General features: G+C 37.5%; 1 protein-coding gene across 11 annotated transcripts in view; it reads left to right on the top strand.

Annotated features, from left to right (window-relative positions):
• The window catches only part of LOC145985065 (uncharacterized), a 353,116-nt gene that overhangs the window by 96,075 nt on the left and 241,374 nt on the right, over positions 1–15,667 (top strand). For 7 of the 11 annotated variants that reach the window (XM_083118626.1, XM_083118627.1, XM_083118628.1 and 4 more), the window contains exons 2-3: positions 3,185–3,468; positions 11,106–11,202. In XM_083118626.1, the coding sequence (XP_082974752.1) occupies positions 3,231–3,468; positions 11,106–11,202 (335 nt within the window). In that variant the 5' untranslated portion in view covers positions 3,185–3,230. The remainder of the gene's footprint in view (positions 1–3,184; positions 3,469–11,105; positions 11,203–15,667) is intronic. The other 4 variants (XM_083118625.1, XM_083118633.1, XM_083118632.1 and 1 more) reach the window with 1 other exon arrangement.

Raw genomic sequence — 15,667 nt, forward strand, 5'->3', positions numbered from 1 at the left:
TATATATCTTTTCAATGATGTAAATCAACTTATGAAGATAACTTTTTATTTTTTTAAAATTCTGAACCATTTTTAATTCCTCGTGTGACTGCTGTCTGTTGCAAGTGACACAACATGTTAATAAATAGATCTGCAAAAAGTGCATCCAAAGAATGGTTATATAAAGCAAAACATTCATAAATCTTGTAAAACAAAGTTTGTTGGGCCTTCGTTACTGTGTACGGCACATCCCAAAGAAAAATCAAATAAGTATATATCAATAGCATTTAATTGTGCTGACATGCATTCTATTTCTTCCATTGATGGCATTCTAGTAAAAGGTGTGGAAATTAATTAATTTGTAGGGTGGGCAGATATATTGTGCAACCTTCATTTTTCCAACTTGTCTTCTTCATTTAAAGTTCATTTCCTCCACAATGACCAGCATGCAACAGAGCAACCCTGTATGAGTTACTTCAATTACTGTTACATATAATAGATGTAAGTGTAATTCAGTCGACTCTCTTTAATTTGAACTCCAAGGGTACATGAAAAAAGTTTGAATTATCAAAACCATCACATCATTACAGATTATTTCAAGGGAAGAAAACTTCTGTTCAAATTACTGAGTAATTCGAATTAAATAGAGTCCACTGTGTTACGATTGAGAAATTATGGTAAATTCCATTGCTATTCAAATTATTTTTTGACAACACTCGTGTATGTAAGGATTTTTATTTATCAAGGAGGTATGAATGTTTCTTAGTTAAATTGTAACACAGTTTCTGCTGGGTGATAAAAACTCAGCGCAAGTTGAAGCTTGCATTCTTTTCTTTTGTGTCAACAACAGCTTTCATTGTGTGTCTGTATGTCTTTTGGAAGGGTTAATTGTTGTGAGCTAAAAATGACTTTCCGTTGTCCAAATCTTTTGTTTAGGGAAGAGGAATCCGCAATCCCGCTACTATAAATACGGGGAAATTCATTGTTAAAGATAATTACATTTCCAATTTTTAAGGTAATCACATTGCGCATCAGGGTCCAGGCTGGGAGAATACAGGCAGTGTGTGGGGAGTGACTGGTCAGTTCTCCCTTCCCCAATGTCCGGTGTTTTCCGAAAGCTACCTTTGGGGACTAGTGTTGGTCAGCATGGTCTTTAAAGGGGATTTTGCGTGCTTGTATTTAATTAATTTTTATTTAAATATATAACATAAATCATTAAGAATTAATAACTATAATAAATTTAGCTGGAGTTAGTTGACACTGGTCAGTGAGACTCCAATATTAAATCATGATAAATAAACTAGGTTCATCTAAGATATACAATCTTTTCGTCAAGTTAGCTTTTTTTTATATTCTAAATCATTCGGAATTCTCCTGGTCAGGAGGTTCCATTAATAAATTTAAATCTTAGTTGATTTAAACCGAGAACACACTCCTGGTCAGGAGGTGCAAGTTAATAATCTTTCTGAACTTTCCAGGTCAGGAAGTTCATTAAATAAATTTGAATTCTTTAGTAACATCCGAGAGCATGCATGGTCAAAAGGTGTACATTAATAACTTTGCGAATATAAGATACATATCCATTCGGGGTCTGAATACTTGCAACGTTGGGTTAAAGTTGATGGTTTCAGTTATTGGGTGGTTGTAGAAATTACTGAAGTAGCTAAAATAAGCGATAGGCAGAATATACAGGGTGTCCACAAAGTCCTGCTACCCTTACAATGAAAAACTTCTAAACTATATGAGATAAATACATGCAGATTTTTGCAACGTGTTCTACAGCTCTCAAAGTTTTATTTACAATTACAACACTTCCACATGCCCTCAGGACGTCGTGACTATATTCGATCTCCATCCATACATGCTGCAGCATAGCAGCATCAACCTGTGTCGAGAACTTCTGCAATCAGTGTACGAAGTGTGACAAGATCTGGAACAGGGGTTTCGTAGACACGATCCTTGACGTACCCCAAAAGGAAAAGAATCCAAGGTGGTTATATCGGGAGCGCGATGGTCAGGAGATTGGTCCATCGTGGCCAATCCATCTCCCAGGGAAATGGCTATCCAAAAGGTCCCTCACATCTAGAGACCTATGAGGAAGCGTTCCATCTTGCTGGAAGATGATGTTTGGCTGCAGTTCCAACACCTGAGGTATTCATGAATCATGTCGTAGTAATTATTCCCTGTAAACGTGTTCACAGCAAACATAAATGGACCGATTACTCTTATCATGCATAAGATCACACCAAACGTTCAGTTTTTGGGCTAGCTCGAATATGTTCACAAATGACGTGAGGATTTTCAGAACCCCATATCCGAACGTTATGGCGGTTAACATGTCCAGACACATGGAAAGTGGCTTCATTAGAAAACATCACCCTGTGCAGGTAGTGATTGTCTTGTTCAATTTAGGTCAGTATGGAAGCAGCAAAGTTAGCACGCTGAGGAATGTCAGTTGGCTCCAAAGCTTGTGTAAGTTGCACTTTGTAGGACTGCAGATGTAACCACTTGTGGAGGACCTTATGAATTGTTGATGTCGGTATATGCAATTCGCGCGAAGCACGACAGACCGATTTCTGAGGGCTGTGCTGAAATGCAACTTGCACGTTGTCCACCAATTCTTGCTCCACACCTGGTCGTCCACTCCACGGCAAGTCCATTACGCTACCTGTCTCTAAAAATTTTGCGCTAAATATATGCCTAATGCTGTGTAAAGAATTCAATACCTGACATGTGTAAATGACTCATTTGAACATGGTCAAGATTTTTACACATTGTTTGAAAACAAGTAGCTATAGGTTGGTATATTGGACACAAACTTTCTTCTTCTCAGAAGATGCAGTGTTTAATCAGTGTGCCTCTTCAATATGTGCTTGCAGATGTAGAGAATGTTAGTTGTGCAGGGAAGACTTGTTATAACGAAGATATCAGAATTCTGCAATCAGAACTTTGATGTCCCTTTATTCTGGATATTCATTAGTGTGTAATAGTTTGAATTATGATAATGATTTCTTTCACTGAACAAAGGACAAGCATTATTTTTGAGGGGCAATGGTCACAGGCTTGCAATTTTTTTATTTTTAAAACCAATAGTGTCAAAACATCATAAACATTTTGACACTTCCCAATGAAATTCTGCTTCTCCTTGCCCAGTAAATAAAAACATCTATTCTATCCTAATGTTAAAATGTTATTTACATTTCAGATTTCCATTAAAGAACAAAGAACTAACAAAGAAATGGGCTGATAACATGAAGAGGGATAATTGGTATCCCACTAAGAATAGTATCATATGCTCCCTCCATTTTGAAGAGAAATATATGTATATGGCAAATTCACGAAGACGCTTATTGGCCAATGCAGTGCCAACTTTGTTCAATTTTTCTCCACCTACACGTCGGCGAAAAAAGAAATCTATAGGATCTACACCGAAAAAACGTCTGCGAGCAAATTCACCTGAAACTGATAGTGACGATTCTTCCTTAATAAGTGAGTTGATAGCATTGGATATTGTGTGGATATCTAACTGAATTTTTGTACATACATTCTATTGTATTAATGAAATTATATAAATTTAATTACTGAAATATATATTTTTATAACATATATAATTACTGCAAAGTAAAGGTGTAATTCAGTTTTTCTAGAACTTTCCCAAAAGTGTTTTCGTCATCAAGAGGTCCAAGGTTCCATTCACGGTGGATGCACATGAACAAATCTTCCCCAAAAACACTTAAATTACCATATTAACCTGATAAATAAAGGTTATTAAAATATTTCTGGACTCAAGGCTTCAACTCCAACACTGCTCTTTATTACAGGGTGTGTACCAGTCTGGAAATACTGGAAAAGTCACGGATGGCAGAGAAATTTTCTGTTTTTCTGGAAAAATCAACATTTTTGTAGTGCACTTAAAAATGCATATGAACATAGAAAAAAGAACAAGCAAAAAAATTTAAATATGTTGTGGACAAATTATACTTCAATTTTATATACTCGTAGTTACAGAAGAAGTTTTTTTAGTTGTGTATTAAATGCTCTAGAAAAAGGCCATGTTTTGAGCTACAAGTATTTTAATGTAGAACTCGACTACAGTAAGTGGCTATTAGAATTTACCACTTTCTATTGCAATTTTTGGGTTGGGATTTGTAGATATTACAATTAATGCAAATTTTATTACTAAATTATACTGTAATTATGTATTATTTCTGGTATAATTCTTATGACTTACTTTTATAAAAAGAATGCTTTGTTAACCTTAAACTAAACATATGCAATGTTTGAATGTGTAACTTTAGTGTAAACATTACGGTAACTGTTTTAGAAAGGATATCCCATAAGCGATGTAGTTGTTCGCACATATCACACCTATGTAAATATCCTGTTTCATATTCAACAGCATAGAACTTAACATCCTCCACTTTTTTTGAAAAGTTCACAGATAAATTGAAAATGAAATTTGCAGTAGAGGTTTGCTGCATCGTGATTGGTGGAAGAAAGACCTTCCTGCATGTGCAGTTGCACCTGAAATTTATGCTATGGAAGGACATGGAGATCCAATCAAAAAGGGCACACAGATGAATCAACTGATGTAGAGAAGGGAAGATACCCTCGAAGATTATTCTCACTCTAAGACTCCTAGTGTGAGTTCAGAAGCTATGTATGAAGCCGTGGACACCGATCATAGCAACACGGTTCCCACACACCAGGAACACTTGGAGAACCATGAGGGATAAAAAAAAAAATCTCATGGAAAATCTAATTGATCATAATAGTCCTAGTGAGCACATGTGAAGTACTAGAATATGCTCCAACTTGTTGATGAAAGCTACAACTATAGGTGTGTGTGTGTGTTGAGGGGGGGGTTCATCTATTCATTTTTCATCTCAGTATCAAAATTAATGATTGAGTTACTGATCCAGCTTTGCTATAGTGCATGTTGCACATGAACTTCTGTAATTTGGCGGAGATAGGTATGTCCATTAGCCTCTGTGTAACTGTTGCATAACTATTGTTTTCTTATTATTTACTATTATTACTATTCAAAATTAATCTATTTTATGGCAGAAGTTTGCAATTTTCTAACTTTTTAATATACAGGGTGGTCCAAAAGCATGGAGACACTTGAATAAAGTTGAATGACATAATATTCCGGAAAACTAACATTGTAGGTTTGTAATAAGGGTGAGGGAAAATGTTGTAGGGCATATGACGATGATTGTCACCATCTTGAATTCAACTTCAAAATTTTGAATGGGAAGGGGATTGATATATCAAATCAGGCTAGAATTTCCTGAGAAATGCAATGGTGAAGGTTTTTTCGATGTATCTTTAACCACTAAAAAGTTATGACTGAATTCTTGTACCAATTTGCTCCTTTTCGAGTTGTCAGAATAAAGCATTAAAATGTGTTTGGCGTGTCCGTAACACATCGAGATCAAAGTGATGTCTAGAGAGAGAAGTTTGCCTGCCATTGCACACGATTTTAATCGGATACATCCACGAAGAGCTGCGCATTATGAATGGTTGCCTCGAAAAATTACAGTGTGACACTTCCATTGAATAAAAAGTCCTTCACAGACAAGGTTAATTTTTATGTTCATGGTGAATTTAATAAACAGAATATGTGACCCTTGTCATCTGATAACTAACTTTGGACAGAAACTGTCTCACAATGTTCCTATAGTGTTCTGGTGTTCCGCTCTACTGAAAAACTCTGTAACAAGTACCTTTTTCCGTAAGCAAGGATTAAAAAACCTGTTCATTTAACAAATCCAGGTAGCACTAAGCATTTAAGGTTCCGTCAATGGAAATTGGACTAACCAATCACGTTCCACACCATTAACGCACCAGCACTAAACATTCAGCTGTGATCTGTCCAAAATGGGTTATCAGATAAAAAGCATCGAATATTCTGTTTATGAACTTCCTTATGAACATGAAAATTGGCCTCATCACTGAAGGACTTTTCATTTGATGGAAGCATCACACTGTAATTGTTTGAGATAACCATTCATAATGCTCTTCGTGGATGTATCCCATTAAAATCGTGTGCAATGGCATGCAAACTTCTCTCCCTAGATGTCACTTTGATCTTGATGCATTACCGACGCGCTAAACTAATTTTAATGCTTTTTTCTGACACCTCGAAAAGGAGCAAATTGGTACATCATAACTTTTTACTGGTTAAAGATACATCGAAAAAGCCTTCACCATTGTATTTCTCGTGAAATTCTAGCCTGATTTGATATATCATATCACCCCCTTCCCATTTGAAATTTTGAAGTTGAATTCATCGTCATATGCCATATAACATTTTCCCCAAACCTACAATGTTAGTTTTGCAGAATAGTATGTCATTCAACTTACATTCGTGTCTCCACACTTTATGATCACCCTGTAGTTCACTGTTTATATTTCCTTCTGAAATTACATACATTTCAAAATATTACCATGTATTAGACAAATTAACTTTTTTGGGGGCAGAAAATTTCTCCATATATTTATAAAAATGCTAAATGAATAATGCAAGTGCATTATTGCAAACACAGAATAATACTAATAACAAACTGAATCATTGGGTACAAGGATACATATCTGTAAATCATGGTGTTCTTTAGATGGAATAAAAACTTCAGTAACTCGAGTAACTTGCTTTACATAAGCCACTTCAAGAAAGAGGCTTTTGATACATGTTTATTTTGCATTATCGATTAATGTTGTGTCCCTTTGTAAACTTATGTTTTTCAAATGAGACAAAGAAAAATGTTATGCATATGATGTGGTTTTTTCTTTTATGCTCTATAATATGGTTTGAAAAGATGTTAAACCCCAAAGAAACCTGTAACCTTTGTCCTTAATCACATGCACAAAGTTATTTTGTTCATGAATTACGAGGTAACCAAAAAAGTTCTTGCTGTTTTTGACGTTGCATGGGAAGATGTGATCACTCTTACCTATGTGTGCCTCGTGCCAGAAAAGAGGTTGTGGTGGGCATTGGGATATTAACCTTACCCAATACAGGCACATTGCGCAGCCATAGCTTGAGCAGTGGCAAAGAGAAATGGAGGGGTTGAAGCAACTTGTTTGGGGGTTGTCTGCTTTATTACTTCAAGCTATATATCCGCAGCTATATCAGGTTGCCGAATATGCCAGGCCTTTGTGGATAATGCTGTGAATGAATGCATTGCCAGGCATTGGTTCCCGAAGTTCAGGTCGGGAGATCTGCCCCTTTGTGATGAACCCCGTAGTGGCCAGCCACAGGTCCTGGATGACAAGACCTTGAAGCTGGCCATAAAGGGAGGACAGCAGCCTAATGTGTGGTGAGCTTGCCAATTGCTTCCAGTTTCTGAGCAAACAGTCAGACTGCACCTGCACCGCATAGGGAAGACATTCAAGTTGAGCAAGTGAGTACCCCATACACTGTCGGAAAGCAACGAGTGACAGCATGTTTCTCGTTACTTTATCTGCACCACAACACACCCATATTCGGTCGAGTGCTCACTAGTGGGTCATGTATCATTGGTTGTCAACACGGGACACTGTGTCTCACACTTCAAGACCACCTCTACACCCACACAAGATCACGCTCTAGTTGCCAAGTGGTACACTACGAGCTGCTACCAACGGGCCAAACCATTACTGCAGACCTCTAGTCACAGCAGTTGGAATGTGTGCAACACGCACTGAAGCAGAAGGAGCCAGCATTGGTTAATCGAAAGGGTTTACTGCTCCTTCATGACAATGCAAAGCCGCCTGTGGTAAGGGTGGCCAGGGATACCATACAGCAACTTAGCTGGGAGACACTGTGTCATCCACTGTACTCCCTGGACCTTGCACCAACAGATTATCACTTCTTCAATTCCTTGGACAACCACCCCCATGTTAAAATTATTATACTTGTGTGTGACACCTCTGTGACTCAGCACATCAAGTGGTTGACTCTTGATCTCACCACTGAAGTTCCCCAATTCAAAACCTGACCTGGGTATGGGTGTTCTTTGGGAGTGCCCATTCATCAGTTCCATCTAATCACCGAACATCCTCATTGTCAAGATTAGGCAAAAGTGGCAGAAAAGTGAGTAAATTTAGAAAATACAGGCATGTGATTATTCCACCAAAATTAAACATTACTTATAGGACACACACTGTCATTCCAAAATTATGTACTTATGTTTATTTGTTGATGGCTGTTATGTATTTGAGTGATTCGAATACAAATACTTTGTATTTTTCCATATTAAAACTTTACTTAAAATGCAGTAGTTATAATGATTTCAATGTCCCACAGTTCCTTAAAGAATTTTTTAGCTGAACTTGTTCATATAACATACATGCATACTACAAAATGCATGTTAAATATTTGTACAAGTTGTACACAAAAACATCTTTGGTATAAGTTGAGGTTCCATAATGACATGTCAGTGGATGAACATGGATAGAATAATGTAGTTTTTTTTTAAGGCTCTTCAAAACAAACCCTATGCATGCAAAACATTACTAATATGAATAGTTTATCTTTGTCTTACGCATGGTGTGAAATTTTGTTGGTGTTGTACAGTGACACCCTTTATATTCATGACGAATGAATTTTTTCTACTTTTGCATGCATTTTGTGTCAGTATTGGAAATCTTCTCTTGAAGTTTTGGATACTGAAAAGGTTGTAAAAAAGTTTTTTGTGAATGCGTATTGAAGTACAATTAACTGGATTTGAAACAATATCTAGAATGTGACTTATCTCTTCTGTCCACTTCGTAATTAGCCGAAAATGGCAGAAAAGCAAAGTAAAATAAATCAAACAGTTGGAGGTGGACTCAGTTCAGTGGTGTATAACCTGAGAGCTCAAGTTTTCTTGAAGCATGTTGATTGTGAAGTTTTTTGCCTACCCATTTGACAGTGGCAGGCAGTGGAGCCCATGAGATTGGGTTCTCAAGTTTCAAGGTGAAGGATGTGCAGGGAGCTAATGAAATTAGAAGCAACAGGGGAGATATTAACCTTTAAACTGCCAGTCCTTATGGTGACACACAAAATGAGGACGGTGACAAGAAGAATTAGGTAAAGTTCCCATGCTATTTGCACCTCGATACTTTTATATTGTGGTGGAAACACTAACAGGCTTTCTGGGAAAAGCCTTCGTCATGGTTGGTGCACTTATTCCCCCTTTCAACATGCCCAGGTCACGAGTTCGAGTCCTTGTTAACCTTGTTTTTCGAGCTGTTCATGCAGACTTCAACATATTGTCTCCTATTACAATGTGTGTACCAGCTAGGAACATGAAAGAACTCATTTCATTCTGAAAGGTCAATACTATGAAAAGGAAGCTAAAGTTTGTGTACTTTTCCCATAAGAGTGGGGAAAGATGGGGCAAAGTCCATTTTTTATTATTTTTTCATGGAAATTTGGGGGGCATGGCCCACCCCACCCCATTTTTTTTCACTTTGGCATTCTGAATTGTACACAGTTGCATGCCCTGGTGTTTTAGCTTCAAAACAAAACTTACCCAAAGCAGATTGGTCCAATAGTCTAAGAGTTCCGAAATAAAATTTAAAAATTGCGCGGAAAAGCCTCGGTGAATCAGGGGTTACATTCGGCAAACCCGCCCGACGGTGTAAATGTGTGCCAGCTAGGAACATGAAACAACTTTCATTTCATTACGAATGGTCCATACTATAAAAAGAAAGCTAAAGTTTGCGTCCTTTTCTCATAGGAGTGTCGAAAGATGGTGCAAAGTCCAGATTTTTATTTTTTTTTCATGGAAATTTGGCGGCCATGGCCCACTTCACCCCGTCTTTTTCACTTTGGCATTCTGAATTGTACACAGTTGCATGCCCTGGTGTCTTAGAATCAAAACAAAACTTACCCGAAGCAGATTGGTTCAATAGTCTACGAATTATAACGTTTTTCCGAAATAAGTGTAAAAATTTAAGAATCACGCAGAAAAGCCTCGGCGGAATAGAGGCTACTTCCGTAAACCTGTCCGGCAGTCTAAAGGTTAACACCATTTGCCTGTTTCAAGACATGCAATGAGCAGGGTGCATAAGTTTTCACTGTCAATAACACTAAAAAGCATTTATTACTGCCAGAAGCTTGTTATAAGTTAATAAACAACTATGTTAAACATATTTATGTACAAAATAATGTATTTCAAATGTAGGTCTTTTACGTGATTTTTTAGCCTGTCACCACTTGTTTTTTTATTATTATTATTATTTAGAGAATAGTGTAGTGAAAACTACAGCAAAAATTGGAAATTTACGCTAGGTGATTCAGTTCAATAATATTCCGCTCTGTTCTCATAGCTTTTAATGTTTCATTGAATTGGCAATGACTTTTTTTTTTCACTAAATGTTTTGTAAGTAATGTCAACAATTTTATTGTAATTGACAAGGATCTTTTAATTCCCAAGCCATTGCATGTATGATGTTTCATACTTCTTTCATTGAAGTACTGTATGAGTACCAAAGGCTAAGATAATATGTATTGAATCAAAACTTTTTAATACTAAGGCTGTTTTTTCAAAATACAAATTTTGGGAAGAAAAATAACACATGTATATTCATACCAATGAATGAAGCAACTGCACTACAAACAGTTAGTTAATCAAAGCTTCACATTCAGCTTACTCCATCTCACTTCAGCCACTCTTGGTCTGCACTCTTGTTGGTTTGATGACATTATTGTATGTGTCAGCTTCTGTAATAATGCCACAGATACTCTGATGCTCAAAAGAATCTATCTGATGCCCGTAAACATATTTGTTTGTTATCTTGGTGTAAGCACTGCTTGAAAATATCTGTGTATGGTAACAAAAGAATGAATGTTAATAGTCAAATTCCATACATAAAGACAAATGAGACTGAAAGGTTACTGTGAACTGCACACTTCATAACCAAATTATTGCCAGGTGTTGCAATTTTGGATTAACAAATGGCAACAGTTTTTGTATGCAAGGCCATATGATTTATGTAAAATTTATAAGGTTTGTAGCCAGTATGTAATTGTCTTAGATAAGGTTTTTCATAATTGATATGAAACGTTAATGTTTGCAGAATGAAAACTTACATCCACTGTTAATGAACATGGTCCTTGTATATAAAAGCTAATTTTACTATGTTTTTTCCATCAGATATGGGACATCCTAAGAAGTGCATGGTATGTGGTATATCTTCACGAGTGGCGGGATCACGCCGGTCTTTTTTCGGTATACCTAAGGATCCACAAAGGTACATAAATTCTTTCTATGTGTAGCTTTTTTTACTTTATTATATTATATTATATATATACAGGGAGGTTATTTCAGTCGTTCACCGCCAGCGTGTCGGCCGTTCGGCGGACTCTTCATGCAACAGGTCCCGGCAAATTGCGTTCAGGAAGTCCGCAACAGAAACCGCTTGTTTTGTAATGTTTCCACTTTTCACAATTACAGTTACAATTACAATTGAAATAAGCACGTACCTTGTCGCAAGGATGCTGGAAAGGTGTCCTCCCACATACAAATATTTCTGGCACCTTATTTCTGACATCTAATTTTAGATTAGTCATCGCTACTTTATCGTCAGTTGTCAGAAAGGGAAGACAGCATCCCGGCGCATAAAGCGAACCGAAAGCGTAAAATGATATTTAAAAGTAATAATAATGATGATCACTAACCTCCTGTGTTATATAAGAGATGTTGAAAATGACCTCCTTCAACAGCAATACAACGCGTTTCTTAGGTTCAAGAGATCCTGTCTCTCGTAATTCCCTGACCACTTTTTCTTTGCAAGAATTCGTTTTCACGTAATTATCGTACATAAAAACTCTCTGTTCAAGACTATATTTGTTTAACGACATAAGTTATGAATGAATAACAATTAACACACAATAAAGCACTGGCCATGAGTAGCACATTACAATAACACAGTATAAGCAACACGCGTACTGATAAACGCAAACAGAAGTGAACATGAACGTACACTTGACGTCTGGTAGCCGACAGTGTTGCTAACCATTTTTCGGCAATGTCCCTACAGACGTAGTCAAAATGTCCCTACAACTGACCAAATGTCCCTACGCCAAGTAAAAACAACACCTCATGAGCATGCAAAACAGAAGATAAAATATACACATTTACTTACCAAATCTTTCTGCTCGGTGCTTCCACAATTAATGAAGGAGCGAATTTCCAATACATGACCCCTCCCCGATTTTTGTAATATTTTGCATACTCACTAATTGAGGCCTCCTAATCACGAATTTCAAGTTAAAATTTGGGGGGTCACGTGTAGAAATTGCAAAATAAGTGAAATTGAGTGGTCCGCGATCGGCACGATTGCTCATTATTTACCGGAAGATTTTGTGTTTCCAATACTTAAAAAACGAAATATACATTCCTGATATTACTAGACCCCAAATTTTAACTATGTTTGCCTATCCTATCCTAACCTAACCTAACCGTACCTGAATGGTTCGTGGGGCTATCCGTCAATGGTTTGTGGGGCTACCCGTGCATGTTTTTTTCGAGCCCAAATTTTAACTATGTTTGCCTTGCCTAACCTAACCTTACCGGGAATGGTCAGTGGGGCTATTCCTGAATGGTTTTGCGGTAATTGTGATTACGAACCGATAAAAAATATTATTTTCGTAGCACTTTAACGGCAAACGTTCATCATCGAAGACGCCATTTTCGTATCCTGCAATTTTATGATTGATGTACTGTTGCCAAATTTACCTGTAATCAAATCAGTTCTTCTACATCGTGATTGTCGCTGTCACATGTAAGCACGTTCTTTGGGCAATATACTGAAATCCATAAGTTTATTAATTAGCCCACAGCCATCCTCCTGCACACTCCACCTAACAATCTGTACAACGTTAACAACTTTTTTACTGTTCTCTTCCGCCATTCTTACACGATCCATGCTCTCCAAGTATGAAATCAACAGTGTGGCAACGCTGTAGACAGCGTAACTAATTGTAATTTGTTCATATCAACAAATATGGCTACCATACTTGTATACGGAGAATCATTGCGAGAATTGAAATGCTTATTTTACAACTTCTACACGTTAATGAAAATGTTTTCCCCCTCACCCCAACATGTTAACTTGAGATAAATCATCACGAATAATTATTTCGTGAGTATAAGACGTAGCATAGAAATTACAGAAGGGTCCGGTATTGTAAATTCTTGCCTTAATGAATAATAGGGGTGTGCGGGACAGAATTTTTTGGGTCGGGACGGGATCGGGACGGTAATTTTTTTAAATCCCGACATTCGGGACTGAAAAATTTGCAATTTCCCGACCAAGTCGGAAAATTTTCTGGACGGGAAATGTTCGAAATTTCCCGAAGCACTGGAAATCTCGAATTTTACAAGTCATTTTCACTTTAAGTGATTGTTTTTGCATTTCTAGAATAAAAACTTACAATTTTCGATAAGTTCCAGAAACTTACAAGGTAGAAAACGTCGAGAATTAACGACTTTTTAAAGTAAAGGATCCCGCACACCCCTAATGAATAGCGTTGAGTCGTTTACTGTTGATTATGTTATTTGAAGTCATACATGTTGCTGCTGTGAAGAGATAGATGTTGGTTGGTGATATATGCTGTATTTCCTGCAGTCTTTAACAATTTTGGTCCCATTTTATTTCCCTTTTTTGTTTTTGTATCACTTAACATTGAAAATATTCTTTCCGTTTCCGCGTGAAAATATTCTTTCCGTTTCCGAGTTAGAATGCAGCAATGTTAGCACTATTTTCGCGAGAGTGGAAATGTTTTCAAAAAGGAACTTGCCTTGAAAGTTTTTGGTAACCGATAACATGTTCCAAAATTCTGATGGAGATTTGTTAGTTAGTTCTTTTTTCTCCTCCTCGCTAAAGTATCCAGATAAACTAATTCATAAAATGTCATTTACCAAGATTGAAAAAAGTACTTACGTTTTCCCTCATTTGGCAAAATCTGTCCCTACGTTCCTACGCGGGCGAAATTTAGTGAAAAGTCCCTATGCGTAGGGACATGTCCCTACGGTTGGCATCACTGCCGACACGTACAGTATGAAGCGCCCTCTCGCGGCTGACAACTCACCCAACCTCCGATAAGCTGCCGGCTCTGTCACGACAACTGAGGATAAAGTAGCGATGACTAATCTAAGATTAGATGTCAGAAATAATGTGCCAGAAATATTTGTAATTGCGAGGACACCTTTTCCAGCATCCTTGCGACAAGGTACGTGATTATTTCAATTGTAATTGTAACTGTAATTGTGAAAAGTGGAAACATTAGAAAACAAGCGGTTTCTGTTGCGGACTTCCTGAACGCAATTTGCCGGGACCTGTTGCATGAAGAGTCCGCCGAACGGCCGTCACGCTGGCGGTGAACGACTGAAATATCCTCCCTGTGTATATATATATATATATATATATATATATATATATATATATATATATATATATATATATATAGTTAACTATCTTGTTCTAGAACATGGTCTGTAAGTGTTCCAAGACAAATACGAATGGGAAAACACAAATCAAATATCATGATACATGCTATAGGAAGAGGGGGATGTGGGCTTGTAGGATATGTAATCAATATAGGGGCAATCTGTAAGTCTTGTTCATCTTCTTAAATGAAAAGGTTGTGGTAGAAAAGGTAGAATGAGCTAGAACTTCATTGGTATGATTAATTTCAATACAATGAACAAAACCATAATTCTTATACTGCTGGAGGTATAATGTTTCTTGTGGTCAGTGAGGGAGCACCCGTTTAGAACAAATATGGATAAGGAACCACAAACCAGGCTTCCTGTTACATGACAGAGGAAAGGGAGAGAACTTTATATGGCATGTGAGCAACATGGTGGCCATCTTGGAGTCAACTTCTTGGATTGTTGTTTTAAGTCCACCTTCTGCACATATATGCTAATTGGGACTGGAACTACAGTTTAAAGTGGGTCCGAACCTCTATGTACCTCCATCGGGTATCAAATGTGGGAACTTTTGATTACAAGGCAACAATGCTTCAACTACGCCATCGAGGAGGCCCTAGAGTCAACTTCATTTTTGTAAATGAAACTGTGAACATATGACATATTTAAATGTACTAGAACTTTGTAAGGAACATAATGCGCTAAATTTCAGCTTAACTTTAACCTTTACACTTGTTGAAAACTGCGAGTAGTGTTGATGTTGTTTCGGAGGGAGGTGCAATGTGGGGGGGGGAGGACACGAAGGGTAGTAATGGAGGTGAGGGTTGGGGATGGGAAAGATTATTGGGTAACCTTGTTCAGGTCAGGCTATGTAGGCTACCTCTCCCATCTTTTACGTACTGATTTGTTGATGTATTGGGGTAAGGGGTAGGTGATTACTGCGTAGTAATTGGTATGCATGGTAATGGTAATGTCTAGGTTTTGGGTGAAGGAGAAGTGGTTGTTGATTCTGAGGTTCAGTGTTGTGGATGTTTTCCGCAGGTAGAAGGCATCTCACAGATGAGGTTAGAGATGAGGCAGGTTCCTTTGGTGGTAGAGGGTGAATTTGCCAATGGTAGCAGGTTTATTGGTGGTGTATAAGACAGCTTGGGATATTTGTTTGGTGACCAGGATGGACGGATATCCAGGGTTGACTTAAGTTTGGTTCAGGTGAAGGTTTTATTTTTGTCGAGAGGTGGGTGAAGTGTTGAGGCATTGTGGCTTGACGGCGAGAGAGAATG

Source organism: Lepisma saccharinum, chromosome 3, assembly GCF_977018435.1.
Source record: "Lepisma saccharinum chromosome 3, izLepSacc3.1, whole genome shotgun sequence".
Classification (NCBI taxonomy): domain Eukaryota; kingdom Metazoa; phylum Arthropoda; class Insecta; order Zygentoma; family Lepismatidae; genus Lepisma; species Lepisma saccharinum.